At 38.6% G+C, this 16,150-nt stretch overlaps 1 protein-coding gene across 4 annotated transcripts in view; it reads right to left on the reverse strand.

Annotated features, from left to right (window-relative positions):
• Positions 1-2,618: 2,618 nt before the first annotated feature.
• CABIN1 (calcineurin binding protein 1) overlaps positions 2,619-16,150 on the reverse strand; it is a 108,259-nt gene continuing 94,727 nt past the window's right edge. For all 4 annotated transcript variants that reach the window (XM_051633912.1, XM_051633910.1, XM_051633911.1 and 1 more), the window contains exons 35-37: positions 6,501-6,665; positions 4,510-4,736; positions 2,619-4,020 (exon numbers count right to left, since the gene is read on the reverse strand). In XM_051633912.1, coding sequence (XP_051489872.1) covers positions 3,877-4,020; positions 4,510-4,736; positions 6,501-6,665 — 536 coding nt within the window. In that variant the 3' untranslated portion in view covers positions 2,619-3,876. The remainder of the gene's footprint in view (positions 4,021-4,509; positions 4,737-6,500; positions 6,666-16,150) is intronic.

Genomic DNA, 16,150 nt, shown 5'->3' on the forward strand with positions numbered 1-16,150 from the left:
CCAGATGGTGAGAGTTAAGGCTACCCTTACCTGGCCACTCTGTTTCCATTCAGTCTATTTTGTCTCCTAATCAGGTTCTCCTGCCATGCCTCCCTCATCTTTTCCTGGTCCCTTTCTCCCTGACCATATGGTGTTCATTTTGGCTGCAAAAGACATTGATTTCATTATTCATGAGGAAATCTTCTAATTGGAAAAAAAAAAACACAACCAAACAAAAAACCAAAGAGACAACAACTGACAAACCCTAGGGCATGATAAAGTCAAGCAAGATACTTGGTATCTTCCTTGATTCAGTATTTTGGTTGTGGAATGAAACATAATTAGCTTTTGAAGAGCAGTATTTCTGACAGTGGGCAGAAGCCATTAATGACAGGTGCACCAAACAAAATGAATTATCAGTGAAACACTAGTCCTTGTTTCAGAGAGATAAATTCCAGATGGTCCTAACTATACATAAAATGTATAATCCTTGTGCCAGGAAATGAAATTGCACTAAACACAGACAAATGCCAGTACTACATACCTTAACAATGGTCATCAGTGAAAGATACCTCACCCTGTGTAAAAACAATGCCCAATTGTAATGCCCAAGAAAGTATATCAACTATCCACAAATTACTCTGATTCAAAATAATTTCTTTTTTCATTTTCCTTGGAGCAAAAACATTTTTGCTATTTGCCTGCAAGTCTTAACAGTTTGGCTTTCCAGTAGCCAAAATGGATTTCCTTTTTAAGCAATTACTGGGAGGAAAAATGAGTAGTAAAAACCTCCTCTCCTCATGCCACTTGGACACACACCTTATGTTTAAGTTTGCTTTAGGCACCAGATATTCCTGTTCCTCTAGCTTCACAGGGAAAAAACAAGCCAAAAAATACAAAAGCAATGTCCTTCAGCAGCTGCCATTTATTCATCTGGCACACCAGGAAGATGCCTGGGAACACAGAGGTTTCAGAAGCAACTCAGCAAATCCTGAAGTGCTTCCATTTGATACACAACTGGTACACTGGGCTTTGCCTGTACTCAGATTTCAAGCTATTACAACAAGGATTAGACTGAAATAAAAGAAATTACTTCAAGTAAACTCACAGCTAACTGCAGTTTTACCATAATGCTTATTGCCTTCGAAATCCCACAAAATTACATTGCCAGGCTTCAGAAGATGCAGTATTAAGTGAATAATTCTGTTTATAAGGATTTGAAGTTCTTCCTCCAAATACCTTTAGGGATGGTGATTCAGACAAACATTATATGCAAATGCATCCAGTGATCTTGGCATCGTCATTCCCGAATCCAGTTCCTTGAACTGAAGAACTACATAAGCTGTACTTACAGAGAGCTGATTTCACACATATAGAAGAAAGTCTCCTTCAGTGCACACCAGCAGAAATACCCACAGCTGAGCAACACTACTGAGTCACTAGCAGAAGGGTAGGATTTGAAGAAGGTTGCCTTGAGTTTAGTCTCAGAAACTTCTTGAGAAAAGGTCCTTGAGCTACCCAAGAGCATAATGGAAATAAAAGGTCATAGATTAACCAATAAAATTAAAGAACAGGTAAGAGTTTTGAATATAGGATAAAACAAGTTGCACAGTTCTGTTCTTCAAAGATTAAAATGAGTTTAAAGCAGATGAGCAAAGTTCAGCTTCTCTCTTTGCTGACAGAACAGTTGCACTTACTGTTCTAGCTTTCCTTAGCCAACAAAAAACAAAATAAAAAAGAAATAGAAGTCAAAAGAAAACTCAGGATCAGGCATGTTAGCAAGCTCTGGAGGAAAAGAAAAGCAAAATGCCTATTGCCAAGGTATACTTAATAATAATAAAGAAAAACTGTCTTTTTCAGTGACCAAATTCAATTAAGAAAATCAAACGCTTTGTCTTCATACATCAAGTCCATGCTAGAAGCACAGACCTAGTAATTTGAATGTGATCTTAAAGTTAGCCATACAGTTAAGAATACACATTAGCCAAAAAATCTATGTAGCCTACTCTTTCTGGCGGAAAGGGCAGTATTAAGAACAACATCCTCCACGCTATGTTCCATTTCTCATAATAAGCCCATTTCTTTTTTCTTGTGCTCCCACCCAAAAAAAAATAAAGATCATGCCTGATTACCTAAAGCTACCTCAGCCTACTGCCAATGACTATACAGCATGCTATACACTATATTTAGAACTTAGAGAAAATTAAAAAGCAAACACTGAAAACATGTCACCATTCTTATGCTGAATGAGAGTGATCACCCTAATAGTGGATTAAGTGCTAATTTGTACAGTTAAATATTCTATGTGATCCTCTTCACCATGTGTTTTCTTACCCCTTAGGTTGTTCACCAGCATTCAAAGACACTCAGATAGGTCAAAAAGAATTCAGATCATGACTCAACGGTGAGATCTCCCAGCCTTTTGCAGACAATCCTGGCAGCACCAGCTGACCTGGGTTCTGAGTCACACAGGACCAAACCCATTCAAAGAGCAATTCTGGCAGTTTTCAGAAAAGGAAGAGGCTTTCCCCAGCCCTCTTCATCCACAAGCTTCTTACCCAACAAATAAAAGGAAGGCAGAAGTAGTACTTTTTCCAGAACCATGGCATCATGCCCTCTCAGACAAATAGACACAACAGTACATTTCAGCTTTATTAGAAAAAAAACCCAAAAGTTTATACAAAGCTCTGCATTTTACAGAAAACCACCTCTCCTAAACACAAAGAAATCTGACATCACAAGCTGTATGCATTTTCATTTTTCATATACATACATATATATATGTACATACACATATATATGTGTGTGGGCGCACGCGTGTGTATATATAGTGTGTGATGTATTTTTTTGCAAGGTTTGCATTCATTATTTTACAAAGTTACCATTTAGTAGAAAAAAAAAAAAAGGATCTTTGTTACCATTATTTTCTCATATAAATAACTGTGAGCAGTCCCTCTGCAGATAGATAAAAAACACCTTTCGTGTCATTCTGTAAAAAACAGACATTACTGAAATGGTATTGAAATCTTTCAAGTTTTTTCAATACCACCATAAAAATATCATCTAGTCCCCAATTCAAAATGCTTGTCCAAGGCATTAGAAGAGAAAGGACTGTAAGACAATTCTGGAGAGATCAGTTCTGTAAGCCAACATTCAGGTAGATCATTTTTGCTGGACCTCATACGTTGGTGTGAAATGAGCACAAACAGGAGGCCAACCTCTCTGTCTGCCTGGAAAAGCTGGTTCTTTGTCACTGTTCTTGTTGTCACTGAGAGAAATTCCAACAAAGCATCCAGCAGTGCCACAAAGCTGACAGACTCCCAGCTCACCCCTCTTTTCCCCCTCAGCAAAACCACAGATTTTCTTGATGCAATTAAAACCTCTACCAGCTCAGCCAATTCTTCCTACTCCAAACACCTTAAGAGGAGCTGTTGGACTAATCATGGCATGGTTAGACAGACAGTAGGCTGTTGAATTCCTGGTTGAAAAACTTAATCAGTGGGGAAAATGCAAAAAGACAACTAAAAGGAAGAAAATGCTATAGAAAAGAGCTATCAGGGTGACTCCCAAGGCTCTGGTTTGAAGAAGCAGCAACAGTAGAGAAATACGAATTGCAGCTCAGAACATCCTTTGTGTTTACTGAAGTTAAAGGTGACAGTCCAAATTAATTGACTGCCTGGTCAACAATCATTCTTTCTGTCAAGCACCATGATGGAGAGAATGGTGAAGATTTTGAAGGCAATACACGTGGTAGTGGTGATAAAGGTAATGAAAGTGAAGAACACAATGATGCAGATTAAATGGAGAGCAATGCCAAGGAAGATGTTTCAACTACCAGAGATGCTGGCAACAAGAAGAATGGTTATATGGTTGGTGTTGGTGATGGCCAGAATTCATTCATATGTCCATGTAGTCATCATCTTCATCAGTATCACTTTCCAGTGAGGACTCCTGGCTTGAGGTCTCTAAGATTTCCAAAGCTGGCTGACAAAGGCTCTCCTTCTTTACATTCGCTGCAGACTGAGCAGACAAAATAGCAGACTGATCCCAAAAAGAGAGAGAGAGAATATATTGCCAAATAGTCAGGATAAACCCATGATCAAAGGGATAAAAGCCAACTGGTTGCTATTCCTTGACATTCAGTAGCTCTCTTCTATAAAAGATATGGCATCCTAATGTGAAAGAATGTAGCATTTACCAGTGGGTTTCCCTACTGTAAATATTCTGGTAGCTTCCAGTAACCTAAGCATTGCAATGTCTGCACTAGCTCCTTCACCCATTTTTATAACTCTACTTGCCTCAGAAAAGGGATAAGGACTAAAATAGCTATGATTTCACCCATGGCCATTATTTCACCAGTCCTTTAGAACTGACTCCTGCTGGTAACAGCTAGCATCTTCTTCTACTACTTATTCTGTCTGGTTATGAACTAGGGACAGGAACTGTTGCTCCTTTCATACAAGTTTTTTACTGAGGGGAGAAGTAAGATAAAAACAATAATCTAAAAAATTACTGTTTCCCTTTTATTACCTTTAATTTTTGCTTGGTCTCTTCTGAAATGCTGCCCTTTGGAGAAAGGAGGGTGGGAGTGGGTGGAGTGACAGTGATCTCAGGTGGAAATTTGGTGACAGATGAAGGTATGAAAAGCTTTGGCATGTTGGGCAGAATGCGAGTTTTTACTCGGGTGCCATCTGTCTTGTTCTGCTGAGTTCCCAAAGTCTGTGAACTGGAGCTGAGTTCAGGCTTGGAACTGGAGGCTAAATAGAAAATAATAAGAAAAGCATGTTAGGAAGCTACCTAGGATTTCAGATGTCAAAGAGGGAACAATTCATTGCTAGACATATGGCTGGCTCAAAAGGCCTTTCTTCAAGCCTTGCTTTAATTAAGAAGCACCATGAGACTCTATGATAACTGGAAACCAGAAATAATTAAAAAATCTTACTGGACAGCAGAAACTCAGTCTGACCAAGCATGACATGTGGCAATGTAGCACTAACCCATCTACACGTAGCTAGGTCGCTGCTACAAACACCACTTCCCCACCTGTTATTTCAGATGCAATCATCTTATCTTTGCAATCTTTAACAGCATCTCCATTCTGTAACACAACAAATAAAACTACTCGGCTTTAGTTATGAGTCTTAATTTCCTCCATCACAGCATTGCCTCTAACTATTGAGATAGCAACTCCTCAACAATTTAAAAAAATGTAAGGCAACACCCATCAAAATTACCCCATTACTCTCTTCAAATCCTGCCATAAAATCCTCCTCGGTGTTCTCATGCACTGCCTGCCACACCAGTGAGCATAATTTCCACTCCAATTTTCCTTACTTCCCAAGTGACTCAGCTTGTGGTCTTTACAATATGAACTTGGTCAGACAGGGCTCATCTCACAAAAAGGATCTGGCTCCTCCCAAGGCATGATCCCATTACACAGTAACATACACAACAATAACCAGTAGAAGACACTCCTTTTGCATAAAAACCAGACTATGTTAAAAGAGATTTCTTGACTTCTTACTAATAAAGCTGCTTCACATGGAGTCAAAACTACCTGTTTCGAAGTTATAGGAATGAAAACATCAGAGTCTACATCTCAGACTGATAATAATGGCAGGTGTTCACATATACTTTTTTAGATTCAGTCCAGTCAAATCCATCTCTTGCAGTTTTCTGGAACTGACACAGCTTCCTGATGCTATCCTGAAAACAATCAGCTGCAGAACTAACTACTAAGGGATGTAACATTGAATTGTATGCTCTCAACTGCACACAAGAAGGTAAGAAGTGCCACAAGAGGTGAGGCATGGCTTTCCATCAAGGTCAGTGACCCATCTCCATGGGCAGCCACTCATTTCAGGGCAAAGAACCAGAAATGTTGCAATTATCAGACAAAGGATAATCTGTCTCTCTATTGTAAAGAAAAGCAAGATATCCCACACATGAATATCTAGATTATGCCTGCCTGAAAGACCAAATTTTAAATTTTTTCAATTAAAACACTAATTCCTACTTCTCTTGGGAAAGGGGCAGAGGAGGGATGCTGTAATGCTGTTTTTTATGTTTACTCAGACAGAGTGAGTCAGGTTTTGTGAAAAATCGTTTCCTTCTGCTAAATATTCCCATAGTGTAATCCAAAATGTTGTCATATTGCCCAATGTAAGATTTCAATTTAAAGAAAAATTCTGCTTCAAAGGATGCACAAACTATACAGCATGGTAAGTCTAGTATTGGGAGGTTTTTTAATTGGCTTTGCACTCATGGTATTTAGCATGTGAGTCATGCACCAAAAAGTATAACCATTAGGGACAACAAGGCATTTTCCCAGGAAGCCGGAACATTGCCAGGAATGCCACCAAGCTTTGGAATACTTGACTGGAAGGCAGGCAGAGAAACCAAGGAATGTGCATCACAACTATTCAATCAATCAATCAATCAATCAATCAATCAATCCCTACAGACTGATCCACAGCTAACTACCTACTTTCAGAATTCTCTGAAATACAGAAAGCTCCTACCTTGGGTACAAACATGTCCTGAATTTGTGCTGGTCACTGATTCTACTTGCCAGCAAACAGGCTCTGGTGATGGTGCCACAGTAGCCATTTTCATCTGTTGACAAAGTCGTGACTCCTGTTGCTGAAATCCAAGCCCCTCCAAAGGCACTTCAAGCTCTTCTTCCTCTTTATTAATAAAAAATAATTCACAGATTAAGAGACATCCTGATCTCTCTCCTAAGTCTCAATCTTCTTGCTATTTAACCAACTTGAAGAAATATTTTTTTAACCTTTGCTCTATTTTTAAACTGTAACATGACTGAGTGAAATTAACTTTTGGCAAGCTAAGGTGGCAATACCAACTTTTTCATACTTGGTGCCATCAAGTGAAACTCTTTAAAAAGTTTTGCACATGGTATGTTGTCATCTCTGCATGGAAAACACATCAAACTGGCCACTCTCCTTTGGAGATGTGAAGGTTGCAGCACCTGTCACGTGCAGAGCAAAATCCATCACCCTTAATGAGGAGCCAGCCATAATCAATGCGTCCCTCTCGGATCTGCAGCCACATGGACACTGGTAAGGGAGATTAATTACTGTGAACATCCAGCAACAGGGCCAAGTCTGGGTTTTCTGAAACCAATATCAAGCTATACTAAATGCCCTCTTTTCACTGATGTGTCTGCTGTACCTCTGTAAATACATTAAAATTCCCACCTTCTGCTATTCCAGACTTGGGACATTTCTAAGTCAGAATCTGTGTGTACAATCTCTTTATTACGTACCAGCTGTACATGTGGTTTTAAATGAACACAGTTTAAAACCAGTTTTCTTACACACTGAGCTGCATATTATACATAACAGGAGCAATTTTCACTGAACTAATGAGAACTACTCATGCCCTTTCTGGGAAGGGCAGGCTGAAAACAGCAGCTAGCCTTTCCAGGCTATTGACAAACAAACAACTCTTAGTCTCTGATAAAAATGAAGACATCCTTCAAAAAGGCTGCTTAGCCTAATTTAAATCACCTTATATTTACACAGGCTAAGGTCTGCACAGGCAGCTATCACAAACCAGCAGATGCAATGTACATTCACAGTCTAATCTTGCTGTAAAAAATCCTTCATATGTTCATGCTCTAAATTAATGTAGGATTTTGACAGTATGATGTCTTAAAAAGGAATATGTATTTCCACTTTTCCTCATTGGAAAAATACTCCCACCCCCTCAAGAGTCGAAAACACTTCTCCATCAATGTAGATAAGAACTTGGAATTTACCATGGTAATATTCTCCTGTATGAGAGTTCCCTTTGCAAAAAATGCATAAGTCAGTATTACAGCTTAACAGCTTGGTAAAAGTCAGATCAATGCAGTTAGAAAGATGCAACTTTCTAAATTAATAACATTTTCTAGGGTCGTTTACTGATTTGTAAGAAAAAAAAAAAAAAGGGCTTACCAAAGTAGGCTGTAAGTTCTCTCACCTACTAATTTTCATTGGCAAAAAAAAGAACCCATTATCTAAACTTGTAGCTGACAGACAATATAAGGCTTAGGATAAATGAGTTTGCTTGCAGAGAATTCTTCAATAGTTCCCCAAAAGAAGTCACACACTACAGCACAAATCACAGGCAGCTTCTGTTCTGTGATGTTCCACTCACTATCGAGCACAAAATGGAAAGATCTAATGCAGAAGAATGCAGTTCTCAACCTCAGCACTCTCCTGCACATTTCTCTATAGATACTTACAAATCCAGCATTGGAAGTAGGAAAATCATATCTGCATCTATACATATATTGTAATAACAGACCAAATCAGCTTAAAAACAACACAGAAAGAAGTACTTAAACTACAGGAATCTTGACTAAGAAAACCCTAATTCCTTGTTTCCCTGTTAAAGCAGCAGAGGATATCTGAAGGATTGTTTTGTGTATTTGCCTGCCCTTTCTACCAGAGCCACGTATGATTTAACCACATGCTGACACAGTGCAAGAGACTGTAGGAAGAAGGATCAGCCCTAACGTGGCCTGAAGCCAACACAGACAGATCCCACTGCACTTCTGGTGCTGAGGATAAGCTGCAGGAAAACCCAGAAGACTCCCACACTGAAATGGCTATAGGACTCTTTATCAAAAGATATAAAGAAACATTCTACCAACATGTGAAGAAAAGAAGGATTAAAATTATTATTTCAGAAGATTACCCTACAAGACAGCTAAGAAATCACCTCCTTTTTAACTTATTCAACACTCCAGAGTCTTATGTATTTAGGGTAAGTATGAACAGAATCTTTCTTATCCACTTAGTAACTAAGAATACAAAACCATTACTTAATTAGCAGATCCAATACTACATACAAATAAACAGCAAACCCTACAGCCTCAACTACACTGCTAACTGAGAACAGTTTTGTATGTATTCAACTGCTAAATTACATCAGGGACTTATTAGCTCACCATTCAGAGTAAGAGCTCTGATTTGCATTATTGTTTAATGACAAAACTCTACCGCTTATGCTGATTATAATCTTTGCTTAATTATCAGATATATCATTGCTTAAGTTGATTTGCTGTGCTTTACTTTAACTAGATTATGCCCCACTGACAAAAGCTCTTTTGAACAGCCTGTATCTAGGAAGATGCTATAAGACTGCTATCAGTCTGTGCTCTTTATCAGCATATTCACAGGCATCTCCATCTTCCATATCATATTTATTTTTGTTAGGTTTGAAGATCCAGTTTTATAGTGTAGTAAAAATAGATTTAATTTGAATAAAATTATGTGTCAGCCCTTTTTCAAGTAGAAGTAAATAGAAATGAAAGGGCAGGAGTCTGGCACACAAAGTATGTATTTCTACCATTGTACTTCTGGAAGCAACACTTATTAATATTCCATTAGGCTGCATTTTTCAGTACAGGAGAAATCAAGAACCACTGTCTGTTAATCAGTCCCTTGCTGTCAGGTGTGTTAAACACAGAATTCTATCCTCTGATTGGGTCATACACTTTATTCTTTTAGAACTGAACAATTTTAATTTTTTTTTTCTAATAGTCACTTGAGGGGCATTATTTCTAAGTTAAAAATAAATTTAATGAAAAAATGGGGTTTTTAAATTATTGAAAATGACACAAATTGGTTGTTTTAGGTGCATATATATTAATTTCTACTATTTATACTTTATTACAGTGCACAGATATTTACTACATCTTTTTTCATTACAGATGAAAAGGGCAAAAGAGAGAAGCACAATCAAGAAGAAACACAACATTGGATCTCAAATTATTTGTCTAAAGCAGAATTCTGAAGAGACTATCTTGATATTTGTCTTGTGGAAGATGCTGTTGTAGCCCTGAACATAATGTCCTAGTTTTTCTAATAAAAACTTTCCCCAGGGAGGTAAAGACTCCACAAACTCATGAGCCACAATATTCTGCACAAGTGCAAGAGCAAAAGCATATAAGTACAGCACATTCTGAAGGTGTTCAGAAGCTCAGATTTATTATCAGTTAACAAATTTTTTGGTGATACCCAGTACTTGCACTTTCCTGGCACATTTTCAAACATTAGCTCTGCAAACCTAGTTCAAAATAAAATTAGCTTCTGAAGATGTAATATGCAACAGTCACCTGTCTCCAGGCTGAAGATGGGACAGGTGCTGCACTCTGGAGATCCATTTAGCACTCTCACAACACAGCACACAAAAATTAAGCACATAGGAAAAGCACAGATTTGAATTGCACGTTATTTGTATTGAAAAGTTCATCTCCAATCGAGCTGAATTACAAGTATTTTTTTCTTAGCCTTCCCTTTCCCAACAACTGCCTAAATAGCCATCAAATAGCACACACATAGAAAGAGGGACATCATACCTTTCAACATCTCCCTGCTTTAGTGAGGAAGAAACAAGCTGAAAACAATTCAATGCAACAACCTACTCCAGCTTTCCTCTCCAACCTCTTTCCACTTGTTGCCAGGGCAACCAGTGTTTGCAGATGCCTATAGCGGGCGCCTGGGTTCATGACTTCATCACAGTTAATGTTCTCTCTCTCAGTCTCTCTTTATACAGAGAATACACTATATACATATATCCACACACTAGAAACATCAAGATTATACAATTCCTGCAACCTTTTTTAGACTGAGACAATTTCTCTGTTCTTATGTGTTTAAAATGAAAAATCAGACCGTCAAAAATATTCACTTTGCAATTTGCAGATGTGGAGAAAGTTTAAAAGCAGTAGTACTGTCACCAGCCAACAGCTGCTCTGGTCTCTCTGCACTGCATAAGTAATCATTTGCTTTTGTCATGCTGTCAGGTATGAGACATTAACATTACAGTGTTATTAAACATTTTGCATGGAATTAAGAAAACCCTTTAGTCATGCACTAAACCTATTACACGACAACCAAAGACAAGCCCAGTAAATCTGACTAGCACCTGGAAACATTTTTTTTCCAGTTTCTGATGGAAGCAGTTAGAAATATTATAGCATAGATATGTTAAAGGATATAAGCAACTTACAGTGAATGCACAAAACATTATTTAAGTATAGGAAAGAGCTGAGCTTTGAACTCTAGGAAAGAACACCAACACGATTTCACAAGCGAATGTTTGGAGAAATGAACAGACAACAGCTTCAAGTGCTTAAATAAAGCATTTGCACCAGTTGCCTTCATCCCTCTGCAGAACACCTTCCAGTCACAGCACGTGCAGCTGTTCACAGAACGGCTACTTATTTACCACACAAGGTAGACAGTATTATTCTGCTGTTTTTTTTCACTGAGATAGAAATGCATCTGACCTTTTGCTCCCTGACATAGTAAATACCTCACCACATTTCCAAATAACAGTGTTAACGTAAAAACAATTAAATTTCTGTATTCCATCTGCCTTGCCCTCCAGAGTGCTAGGAAATTAATACAGCTTTTTTCCCCAAATAGCAGTTGCAAAGGCCATGGAAAGCTTGAATTTGAAGGAGCTCAGAGTTTCCTCATACACTGTGCTACCAAGTCAACAGAAAGACTGCACTGGAATGTAGGTTGCTTCAGCTGAACACAGTTCAGTAGGGATGCTGACCTACAGAAATAATGGGGTATCAAGCCCTCAAATTGTATCTGCCATGATGTACCACACTGCAGCAGGCACAGGGACTATCTAATACCAAAGTTTACTTGGTACCCTTTTTCCTTACCAATTTTCTTTCTCTAAATTCATTCCAAATATTCTGCCATGAAATTTATTTCTAAAAAAAAAATACCTCTGAAGTCATAGCTGTAGAAATAAGTGTTTGACTTGAAATGCCAAATTCAGGAAATTACATTCAAAGCTGACACACACAAAGCCATGTGTTAAAAATTAAGCGTCAGAGGAATTATGGAGGCAAAAAGCTGCAGCACACAAGTTCTGCTGCACCCTGAAATGAAAGAATTTCAAGCAGTCTCGTGAACAGAATTTGCACTGTAATAGCATGGCATGCTGCTATATTTATCTCTAGGGTCCTGAACACAGAGTCTACTGTACTATTATGTGAGACGTATCCCAAACTGCTTCCTAATGCCTAGGTCAGCTGTCAAAGAACAACTTTAATGAGAGTAAAACTTCAAGCAGGAGGCTGCTCTGAAAGTGCTTCCTGGAAATAGTCCCTGGCCCACACTAATTCCCAAACTACCAGGTCCCTGTAACCCCCATGCTGGGAGCAGTAAAAAAGACAACAGTTTGATATTCAACCACATGAATCTTCAAACAATATTATAAAAATACAGCTAATTGATATTTGTGTTTTAATATCTGGCTCAGCAAGTGCACATTATTTGGAGAGCATCACAGAGCAGCATCTGTGGACAGTAATGGTCACTCATTTGAGGTCTACTGCTTCTGAATTTTATGGACTGGTTATCTCATGAGAGCCACATGACTACCCTTTCTCTGTCAGTATTCCATCCTTCTTTGACCAGACAGCCAGCTAAGCAGAATGCAAAAGCAGGTGCTAGAAAATTCTCTTAAAAGAATACGACACCCCACAATTTCCTAAAACCTTTGTAAGTTATGTAGTACCTGTGCATCAGGCCTACTACTACATCTCTCTTTGGTTTTCCTTTGGGCAGGAATATATGAAGATTTTATGCTGCTGACAGTAATCTAAAACCAGTGCAACTGAACCATCCTGTAACAATCTAGCATTATTACTGTGGATTTTTACAAGACTTTTTACAAAAGGTCTCCAGAAGATGTGTTCCATTAGTGTAAGATAACCACAGGTCAGCAACTCCCCAGGATGTTCAGCAGGATTTAAGGGTGCATGGGGCTACAAGAGCCTCTTGGACTACAAACCTGCCCAGCCTGGGCCCAAGCCCTGGCTGCTGTTCTTGCCCTATTTTTCTTACTGATCTAACATGGGTACATAAAAACAACAACAGTTTTAATTTCAAAGGATTTTCTGCACAGCATTGAATTGAATAAATAAAACTTAAGAAATCTGAAGGGTAAAGATCAGAAACAGACATTAAGTGTATTGAAAAACTCTTCTGGAATGAATTTGTTGTGATAGCAAAGCAAATTACTGTACTTCCAAAAGGAAGAGGAAAGACACCACTGACTGGAACTGTCTGAGCAGTAGACAAAAGGGAATTAAGAAGTAATTCATAAACAGGAACCCTCCTGCTGACATTCAGCAGAGAAGTTGTTCTCAGAGAGCACCCACTGCGAAACATAAATGGCATCATGAAAAGCAAGGATCAGACAAGGGGAAGTGAAAACATCAACGTTGGGGAGGCTGAAGCTGCAAGAGATCAGAGAAAGCAAACGCAGAGCTAGCAGAAGGCAGCCTGACTGATTTCTGAGAGTGACTCTGCAGTCACTAACAGGTGGATAGGAGCTTCTTCCCTAGGGTGGTAAAAAAGACATGGGGATTACAGGTTTTTAAAGATAAGTTATTGAAGCCCTGGAGGAAATAAGCCTTGGGAAGTGAGAAGAGAGCTGCCGAGAACTAGGGTAAGTCAACATGGGAAATAAAGGAGAAAGCAGTGCAAGTAAGGCGAATAAAAGTGACACCAGGAAACAGAGGATAAGAACATATGCTTTTAAAAGAGAACCCTCATGGCAGGTAATTGCAATATGAAGAGGCCACAGGTCCTTGGTCAGTCTCACTTTTTCTGTGTTTCAGCTTTTTTTGAGCCATCTGTTGAGAACAACTCCATGCTCTAAAGTACAATTTCGAATTCAGCAGAAAAAACATGGTAGATGCTGACTGCAATTAAGAGGGTTGAATGTTACTAAATCCAGTTACTTCAAAATTACCTGAAGGTTTGAACTTAAATCCATAGTTAAACACACAGCCAACAGGGCCAAGTACTTCGGGCGTTTTGGGCAAGCATAAAGCTTCCAGTACATTGAATTACAGGCTCTTAAAATCAGTGTTTTGTCTTCAGAATTTATGAGAAGCAAACAGAGAAGACACTGAGATCAATACGTGGCTGAACTTAACTGAAGGCAACAACCTCCAATCTCCAATATTTCCCTCAGATAACAACAGGGATTGTAGATGTCCACTGATGCTTGGGTATCTAGAAGCTGTAAGAAATCAAAGGGAACCCTTGTGCCATGCAGTGTTTTAATATGAAGACAAATTATGTCAATGCAAAGAGTTAACAAATTCTTTGCACTATTTCCCTCTCCCTAACATGAACTGCCTCAGTCTTCTGAGAATTCAGGATCAACCTAAGGTCATGTATCTGTTGTTAAACTAAGCTTCAGATTTCTGGGAAAAGATGTTCTTTACACTTATGACTCTGACAGCCAGTTAAAAGCCTATAGGATGAACATCATTGCTGACTTCTTAGGACTTTTCTCACTTCAAAACCCTCTTATTTTGAGCTTCTGACTTTTACAGAGTCTGCTACCACCTACACACACTTAAACAATTTAATTTCTTGCTCACTAATACAATAGTGCTACTTACCTTTACATGTAACTGTCCTCACTTGTGCTCCTGAAAGTCTGAAAGTTCTACAGGATGAAACACATTTACACCTCTACTTGCCCTGTTGTGCCTAAGTAGTAAGCATCTGAAATTACAACAGTATATTCACATGGTAACTGCCCTGCACAACACAAAAAGAACTATCCTCCTTAGCTTTGAATTTCTAAGCTTGGATAGCTTATATCTTGACAGCTGTATCACAAGGCTTGTTTTCATATTGAAATGTTTAGGCCTTAAACATACAATAATTTAATGGGGGGGGGAGGGTGTTACTCTTGTACTCTGATTTTATTTTCCAGTTCAGTAAGTAAATGGCTTTAAGCATACCATATAACTTTAAATGATTCCAAGTATAAAAACCTTCTCTTGGATAAAACTCAGATGTGAATGCTTTCCTCTTCATTCCCTCTAAGAATCATCATTAGAATAAGGACAGTGCAGAAGAAGAAAATGTCAAGATTTTTCAGCAATTTAGAACAGCGTAATACTGGAACAGTGTGACAGGCTGGAGAGGGTTTATCTTGCCCTATTTTAGTTTCCCCCAAGAAAATTTTAGGCTGAGCCAGAAAGGCTAATAGACCCAGGGACATTTATGCCTAAATGTAGGAAACTGTCAGGCTAAAACTACCACTATCTTCACTGCTGCTGGACTTCATGCTGTATTCTGTACCAGTTAGTCATGTACCTCACAGAATCTCACTACAATATTTATGTAAGAAATGAGTGGCATAGCACCAGCATTGCTTGGAAAAGCATTCATTTTTCTGGATGAAATCACCAAAAACGATAGCAGCTAATTCTCTGTGATGTGGAAGAGATACAGGAGGAGGTTACAAGAGGCAAAAATGATGAAAACAGATTATTCCAAAAAAGGGAGGAGTGTTTACAGAAACAGAACTAATGGAAGGCAGATGAAAAGGATTATAACAGAATTACAAATAAATATTTTTAGAGGAGGTGGATGCAGAGGTAGCTGAATTAAAACAAAAAGAAAAATAAAGGACACAGCAGTAATTGGTGTCTCTCAGCTAGAGAAATGACCTGTCAGGTAGGTCTGAGAGCCAGAAAGCCAGATACCATGTGTGCATTCAGCACTGGAATGAGAGCTCTGCAGAGAGAGCCTCTTGATCTTCAGACAGTTTCAGAGGTGTAATTCTGGCAGCTAACCCATCTCTCTCAACCAAGATGATGTATAGAAAGCATGAAAGAATAAAGAACAATTCATAACTTTACAACCCTAACAAAACCTAGGAAAAGATTAAAATAAAGGTTCCAATCACTACAAAGTGGCCTGGGAGATGGCAGAGAGGAAAGCACATCCGAAATGCTTGTGAGTTCTGTTTGAAAACCAAAAGAACGTGCGAGTTCTCATCTGCATTGTCATTCCTACCAGTTTCCTTAGTACATGTACAGCAACTTCACAGAGGATTCATTTTTTTTCTCCCCTGCTGTCTAGGCACAAACCTGAATTACTCCCTGTTGAACAAGCCTGCCAAGATATCTTATGACACCATTATCATTCCCCTTTCCTTTAATCCCCTCCCAAGACAATCTCACCCTGGATTTGTGAAAAAGGAAAATTAGATTATTATAATGCAACTGCCAATATTGGATGTTAAATTTCAATTTTTTCCTGTACTCAGAGATTAGCAATTTGGGAAACCTTATTTCTCCCTAATTTGCTCTTCACTG

The sequence above is a fragment of the Apus apus genome, chromosome 16 (assembly GCF_020740795.1).
Source record: "Apus apus isolate bApuApu2 chromosome 16, bApuApu2.pri.cur, whole genome shotgun sequence".
Lineage (NCBI taxonomy): Eukaryota > Metazoa > Chordata > Aves > Apodiformes > Apodidae > Apus > Apus apus.